Source organism: Cucurbita maxima, unplaced genomic scaffold (genome assembly GCF_002738345.1).
Source record: "Cucurbita maxima cultivar Rimu unplaced genomic scaffold, Cmax_1.0 Cma_Scf00027, whole genome shotgun sequence".
Classification (NCBI taxonomy): Eukaryota; Viridiplantae; Streptophyta; class Magnoliopsida; order Cucurbitales; family Cucurbitaceae; genus Cucurbita; species Cucurbita maxima.
The window spans coordinates 859361-867469 of record NW_019272043.1 but is presented as its reverse complement, the minus strand read 5'-3'; the positions used below and the strand labels follow the sequence as shown (position 1 = coordinate 867469).

At 36.1% G+C, this 8109-nt stretch overlaps 2 protein-coding genes across 3 annotated transcripts; one reads left to right on the top strand and one right to left on the bottom strand.

Annotated features, from left to right (window-relative positions):
• Nucleotides 1-712: 712 nt before the first annotated feature.
• LOC111499742 (WRKY transcription factor WRKY24-like) lies at nt 713-3603 on the top strand. 2 transcript variants are annotated; one of them, XM_023151400.1, is made up of 5 exons: nt 713-998; nt 1084-1239; nt 1988-2475; nt 2550-2711; nt 3155-3603. In XM_023151400.1, exons 1-5 carry the CDS (start codon nt 756-758, stop codon nt 3459-3461), a joined length of 1356 nt encoding a protein of 451 aa, XP_023007168.1. In that variant the 5' UTR covers nt 713-755; the 3' UTR covers nt 3462-3603. The 2 variants fall into 2 exon arrangements, with proteins under 2 accessions (XP_023007168.1, XP_023007167.1); XM_023151399.1 differs by having other exon boundaries at nt 1985-2475.
• A 3568-nt stretch (nt 3604-7171) lies between these two features.
• Nucleotides 7172-7825, bottom strand: LOC111499799. Its single transcript, XM_023151492.1, has one exon. It carries the CDS (start codon nt 7780-7782, stop codon nt 7324-7326), a length of 459 nt encoding a protein of 152 aa, XP_023007260.1. The 5' UTR covers nt 7783-7825; the 3' UTR covers nt 7172-7323.
• Nucleotides 7826-8109: the final 284 nt, after the last annotated feature.

The window sequence follows — 8109 nt, the reverse complement described above, 5'->3', positions numbered from 1 at the left end:
TTTTTTTTTTTTTTTTTTTTTTTTTTTTTTTTTTTTTTTTTTTTTTTTTTTTTTTTTTTTTTTTTTTAACTTTCAAGGACTTGCAGCCTCGAGATGAAGCCACGTGGAAAAAGTGGTGCTGCCCTCCTTTTTATTTATTTATTTTTTTTATAAAAAAATATTTTAAAATCAATAATATATTTAGAGAGACGGTGGTTTTCCCTTCTTTATTTTATTATTTTCTGAAATAAGTATTTGAGTATATTAATTTGAATTACAATTAAACTATGTTGACTTTGAAGACCCTCTAAATAAATTAAATTAACTCATTAAAATAATACTTCTATTATTTTCTTCATTTCTTTTCAATTAAATCAAACTAATTATAAGTTAATATCAAAATTTCAAAGTTCCATAATTATTAAATCATCAATTTTATAAAAAAATAATTGATGTCTTATTCTATAAATTATATTCATTTATATCAATATTAAACATTGCATTTTTTAAATCATATTTCATTTTGGTCAAAGCCTAATATCGACCCATAATAATAATAATAATAATAATAATAATAATGGTATGATGATGATGATGAACAGGTTGAGTTGAGGGTGAAGCAGGCTCCGGTCAAAGTCCGTGGTTTTGACCAAGATGAAAATGATTAAGAAAATAAAATTGGAAAATTTTCTTGTTCCACGCGGTCCAATTCCAATTTCCACGCGTAATCTTCTTCTTCTTCTTCTTCCTCTTTGTTTTTGAGTTCAAACCTTCCCATGGTTATGGAGTTCTTCTTCTCCAGTAGAGTCGAGGAGGATCCCAACGACGGCCGTCCCAGACTGCCGGAGAGTACTGCGCCGCCCATTTCGTCTAAGTTCAGTTCGACTCCGACTCCGAATCCGCCATTGTTGTCGGCCATGTCTCAGCCTCTTTTCTCCCCTTCTTCCTTCTTCACTATCCCTCCAGGGATCAGCCCCACCCAACTTCTTGATTCCCCTGTTCTTCTTACCTCCTCTAATGTAAGTTCTACTTTTAATTTCATTTTATTCTTTTGGTCTTCTCTTTCATTTCATCACCAACTGCTGCTCATGATTTTATCTGCAGTTTCAGGCATCGCCGACCACCGGAGCAATTTCGACCGGCCACCACCAAAAGAACATGAAACAAGAACAACATAACTTAGCTGAGTTCTCATTTCCTCGTACAAATCCCACAAAATCATCATCGTCATCATCAATTATGTTTCAATCGTCTTCAATGGTACGTTGAACAGAAAATACAAGAACAAAACATGGAAGATTCAAATCCCTTCTCTTTTTTAACCTCTATTCCTTCAAGCTGTTTAAATATTTTCCAAATTTAAAGCACACAAACAAATTCTTAAAAATTGTTTCCTAACCATTTTGTTTTTTTTTAAGGTAATCCATTAATTTTAAGTGATTAGAATTTATTCGAAAAGAATGAACATCCGAAAATTAAACCCCTCAATCATTAAGTTTCAAAACGAGAGTTTACTTTCTTGAATTTGAGAATAGGTATTTGCATGAGAACCCTTTAGATTATTTTTTTAATGTTTTCTCTATAATTTGATGAACCGAACTTAGATCGAACCAGGATTTCACAATTTGGAGAACAAGTATCACGTGTGCCATCGAGTTACAATACTTCTGTGTTGACTTTAATTTTCCTTATTCCTTAAGTTTGTTCTCATAGTCCAACAGTATTTTTATATATAGAACCTCGTAACACATTGTCTATTTGGTACTCGATTATCTTCTCTTAAGCTTGCCCATCAAATTGGTCGAGATGAGTCTAGTATTTTTATCCTTATATATCAATTTTTGGGAGTTTATTTCATGTTTTTGGACTTAATTTTAAGTGTTCCAAACTAGTCATTGAATTATTCTTATAAGGTTGTGGTTGAATTATTCTTAAGGTTGTCCATCAAATCTTGACTCTAAATTTCCAAATTTTTAGTTAACTTGATTTTGTCGTCCCTTTACAGCAGCAAAATCAGCCATGGGTATCTCAAGCCGCCTTCAATTTCCCCCCGGAGACCACCATGAACGGCGGTTCGAAATCCGACCAGCACCCACCATCTCAACCAAAAAACAGAGCATCTGACGACGGGTATAATTGGAGGAAATACGGCCAAAAACTTGTAAAAGGAAGTGAAAATCCCAGAAGCTATTACAAATGTACACACCCTACTTGCCCTGTTAGAAAGCAAGTCGAAAAATCATTGAACGGCCAAATTACAGAAATCGTTTACAAAAGTAAACACAATCATCCAAAACCAGAGTTCCCAAGAAGATCATCATCGGCTTCTTCTTCTTCTTCTTCTTCTTCTTCTTCTTCATGGCTATCACAAGCTTTACCTCAAACAATGGCGGCAGAGCCAAAGCATTCAATGGCCTCTGATTCCATTCCGACGCCGGAGAACTCTTCAACCACGATTGGGGATGATGATTCCGATGAACAGGATGCAAAAAGATGGTTTTTTTCGAAACCCCATTTGATTTTATTTCATTTTTTTCAAGAAAAATCTTGTTTGATTCACATTTTTGTAGGAAAAGCGAGAGCGAGAACGAAATTATATCGGCCGCCGGAGGGAAAACGGTGAGAGAACAGAGGGTTGTGGTTCAAACGATTAGTAGCGTTGATAAACTAGACGATGGATATTGGTGGAGAAAATATGGACAGAAAGTTGTGAAGGGAAATCCAAATCCAAGGTACATTCAAACATTTTACGTACTCAATTATGGTTTAACACACGTATATATATATCTTCTGCCACACCCACGCTCCGAGCACGATGCACTGCACATAGGCATATGCTTGGGGTGTGGGCGTGGTGGTCGGAGGCCGAGGGTGGTTGATGGCGGCGGTGCGCGTGCACCCACACACCCCACCTCCCTCCGCATACTCCCACATATTTGATCATTTATTATAGGCGAATATTTTGTATGATTGTGATCGAAGATACTATTACGATTTATCATAGTTATCATATTTTACCCTTTATTATAAGTAAATATCGATACTGAACTTCCATTACGGATTACCATTACGAACTATAGGTATCATATAAATATCTTATACCTATTTATTGATTGATTTAATCATGAAAGTTTATAATTTTAAAGTTGATCAAAAGCTATATTGATGAACTCAGGAGCTACTACAAGTGCACGTACGCAGGCTGTGGAGTGAGAAAGCACATAGAGAGGGCGTCCCACGATTTAAAGGCAGTCATGACTACCTACGAAGGCAAGCATAACCATGAAATTCCGGCAGCCCGCGGCGGAGGTAGCAGACCAGTATCCAATAATCACGGCAATGACAACGGTCGTGCATCAAACGGGGGCGGCCACGTATGGCCGAGTTCCGAGATTTCTGGTGGCGATGATGCATTCTCTAACATGCTGTGGAGGACCAAAGAAGAGACCGCCGATGAGATTTTCCGGTCGTTGTTAGACTGATAAAAGAGTGTTCCTAGGTGGGACACTCATGAAAGTAGGTTTATGTTTATAGTTTAATTAATTAACATAGATGGATAAAAATGACATGTTTAGTTAAGATATACTTACAAATATATGCTTACATGTTAATGATTTGTATTAAGACCGTGTTCGAGTTTAAATTCAAACGTCTAATTTCTTTGATTAAATGTATAAATCTTAATACAAAATGACATGAATACGTGTCGCTAAAACGCTATCTTTAGCGACGTTGACCTTTGTTGCTACATTTGTCGATATTGTTGTATAGTGGTAGATTTCTGTGATACTGTGAATGCGTGTGCTAAAACATTACCTTTAGTAACGTTAGAGAAATGATACTTAATGCTATATATTACCGTAACTATAAGGTAACAATCTAGCAATACCGAGGCATGAACGTATAAATGAACTTTTGGACTTTTCTGGGTTCATGCAGTATCATAACTGCATGATAGTCATAGCACTAATAAGTTAAAGAGTTTCTGGGTTCATGAGTGTCTCATAAATTTATCTTTGAATTTCTCTGCATGACAAGCTTATTAGAATTTCATTGTAGAATTGTGTGATTCAACATTGTACTTTTTCAACCGTGCGGCGTTGTGATCTTGACACGTTCATGACTAGCTTTAAGGAAACTCATGCTTTATATTCATTTTTTGTCCAATTTTATGGTTTTGTCAGACCTTAGGCAAGATTTGTATTCACCAACTGAGCATCGTTCGGGAGGAGTCCAAGCTTGTTCGGCCATACACAATCATTTGCGACACAATTGACTTGCCTCTACACTGGTCTGTATAATCTTGACGTCATCCTAAGTCAATGGGTGTCGTCGGCCATCGCAACTCACTTGTTCATGCCATCGAGAACGGGCCCACATGTCGTTATAATCATCGAGACATCTTGAACATATATCCATCCGGATTCTATCAAGGCGTTGGCCCTCTCGTGCTCATGCCATGTCATTTACGAATATCGTTTCGGATAACGGGTGCATAATCCTACCTCCGACACGCGAGAAGGGTACAATACCAGCACTCCTATCCCTCTCAGAACTGTCATTGAAAGACCCATTTCAAAGGAGGTCGCTCGAGACACTCGTCTTGGAACACCTGCTCTCATTGTGACACAGGGTGACTTGCATAGACCACAAGGCCAAGGGTGGTAGAGAGCTAACATGGCCGAGGGGTGGAACACTTTTAGGTAGAAGTGATTTTAGCAAACATGCATAAGGTATCGTAGAGCGTCCATCCGATGTCCGATTGACACCAAATTTGGCGAGCATCCATATTTTATATAGATAGACTTAACTCCAGAAACACATATTCAAATTCCTTTCAAAACCCCGACTTTTGAGGTTAAGGCTCGAGGCCCTACCCTACCGTTCAACAAGCCTATCTTTAGCACTCTTATCTACTCATTACCCTTATCTTGCTTATGCCTCAACTTCTCTTCAATACCCACAAACCCGTCAATGAGGCCATCATATATTCTTTTTATGACTATTATTGATCATGTGGTCCGGTTTTGTATGTGGAAAAACATGAAGAATATGGATAAAGTGGAAGAATCTCCCAATTTCTCCGCCGGAAACTATGATCTATGAACTCAGATCCTCTTTCTCCTCATCAATGCCTCTCTTATTTCTTTATTATTTCCATTCAACATTGCATGTGCACTCTTTTCAATCATCAACTCTTCTCAACATTCAGCTTCTGCAACACTCACATGCATGCATAGTTTAGATTTACCTAAGGGTTAGGCTAAGCCTATGTGATGTGATCCATCTCGAAACGAGCGAAAAATTTCCTTTCTTATAAGAAATGAAGGACCGAGTTAAAAAAAGAGATTTTTCATGTTAGTTAAATAGGAATGGGATTATTTTTCCCATTCTCGACCCTGCTTCTGCTCCACCCCACTCGTTTTATATGTGTGGACTACTATGTTGTAATATTGAAATTTGAATTTTTGGTATAAAAATTTCTACCTTGATCCGTGCGAATTCTATATCCTAATCACTGTAAGAATAAATTTTTGTGTAGATAGAGACCGAGAGTGTAACCATCCAAATTCACTACCAGTAGATATTGTCCACTTTAACCCGTTATGTCTCGTCGTCAACTTCATGGTTTTAAAGCATATCTATTATGGAGAGAGTTTAGCCCTGGTTTGACCAATGTCTCACACCATGTAGTGATTGATTATGATACCATTTGTAACAGCCCAAACTCATCACTAGTAGATACTCTCCATTTTGGCTCGTTACGTATCACCGTCAACCTTATGGTTTTAAAACGTGTTTACTATGAAGAGGGTTTAGCCCTACGTTGACTAGTGCCTCTCACCGTCTAGTGACTAACTCTGATACCATTTATAACAGCCCAAATCCAAGCCCACCACCACTAGCTATTGTCTGCTTTAACCCATTACGTATTGCCGTTAGCCTCACGATTTTAAAACACGTCTACTATGGAGAAGTTTCCACACCCATATAACAAATCTTCTCCATCCTTATCTGGTGGGTATCTCTAATCAACTTTCACGCCCCCACTTACGCAAACTCGTGAGTTTATAAATAAAATACAATTTGGTAGCTTATAATAGTTACGAGGAGATTCATTAATCTCTTCCATCAAAGTTGATTATAATGAAGAAGACAAATCACTTGGTATTAAGAAACATTAATTAAACCATAAACTTGTGTATTATTATAATGTTTGAAACTATAGGAGAAGAAAAAAAATGGGGGAATCCATGTGAGAGTGAGAACACCAATTTATAAATTTATAATATGCTTTTGTATATATATATATTTGCCAGCTGGTTTTGCAGCTTATATGTATCAATATATTATTTTAATTAATATTATACTATATGGTAAGTTCTTTAATAATTTGGTGCCTTTGTTCCTCATCAAATATCTAGGTTAATAACTTAATCTTAAATTTTAAACTTAATTAAACTCTAACTGAGATGAAAGAATCAAATATCTTGGTTACCGCAACTAATTAAATAATTTAACTATATATTTAATTTTAATTTAGTAATTTAATTCATTTTTTTATTTTTAAAATAATATTTTTATGTTTTCAATGTAAGATAAAAACTCGAGCCAATGTATTATTTCATAGTTATTAAAATTTAAATATATAATAAAACTAATTTTCATATAATTAAATAAATTTATAGATTTTTTTAACATAATAATGACAAATTCATTTTAATGATCAGAATTATTTTATAATATACATAATGTGTCAGTGGCAAAATTAAACAGTATTAAAGAAATAATTTAATTAATGCCAGTTCATCAATGATTGAAAGAAAAATATTTATTTATTTAATTTATTGGATTTAAATTAGGAACCAAATGTATATCTAAGTGAAAAAAGAATTATCCAATCATTGAATTGGATTTTACCGTAATTACAGAGTAACTGTAAATGTTAATTATATTGCCGTAAATTATAAATTTTAATTTTGTCACTAATATTTAAAATAAATAAATAAACAAAATAGAAATAGCTATATAATCACTTTACAATTTCTCGAGACACGGTAAATACAATTCCCAAACGTTTTTTTTTTATCTCATGGCCTTCGTCAAATTACCCATGAGATAATTAACTGATTTTTTTTTACCTCTTCAAAACGAATGGGGAAAAAAAAAAAAAAAAAAAAAATTCCGAGTAATTTTTTTTTCTTCAAGATTTCACAGCTCGGAACAAAAATTGAAAAAAAAAAAAAAATCCGAATTACGGCTCCGATTTGTTTCCCAATCGCCGGCGGAAAATCAGATCCGGCCGATGGGAAAATAATTTGTTTTGATGTGAATTATATGATTTTAGTCTTCAGAGATGCTCTCTAAATGGGGCCGCCATACAACCACCCGGCTGCCGCCGCGGCGGTCCCGCCGCGACGGTTTCTTGTCGGAGACAATATCGGAGAGGTAGGAGGTAGCGTCAAGGGGGACGGCGGCGGTAGAGTTCTTGGTTTTTTTTGACGAATTTTTGAAGGTGGTGCCGCCGTTTTTTTTCTTCTCCGGCAAGGAAGTGGCCGGAATCAAGAAATAAATACTGCCCCTTTTGAGCTCTGATTCCGGGGAGAGAATCAGAATCCGGCGAACGACTCCTTGTGAAGAAGGCTTACTGAGAACATGATTTGGGTTGGCTTTGAGAACCTCGCCGGCGGTGATGGGATGGGCAATTTCCTCCACATGGCCGCTCAAATGGACGATCCGGATCAAATCTAGAGCTCCACAAGGAAGAACACAAGCTAAACAACACCTTAAACTGTTACCCATTTCCCCAATTAAAATTTCAACTCTCTCTTTAAAAAGTTCGAATTTTTATGGATGGAGGAAGAAGAAAGAAGAACAAGAAGGGGTATATAAAGAACCCCAAAATTAATCGTACGAACAGAACAACAAGTCGTGGATGTGAAGTTACGAGATTACCCTTTGGAGTAAATCGCAATTCTTGTGGCCTTTTGTTTGTATTTGAAAAATAATTTGTTTTGGTGGTGGGGCTGTTTGGCAACGGTGATAGGGTATCCCTAAAATTATTGGGCAGCTGGCCTAGGGCAGGGCCATGAGAAAATTCATATTAATAACCAAAACATTATTATTATT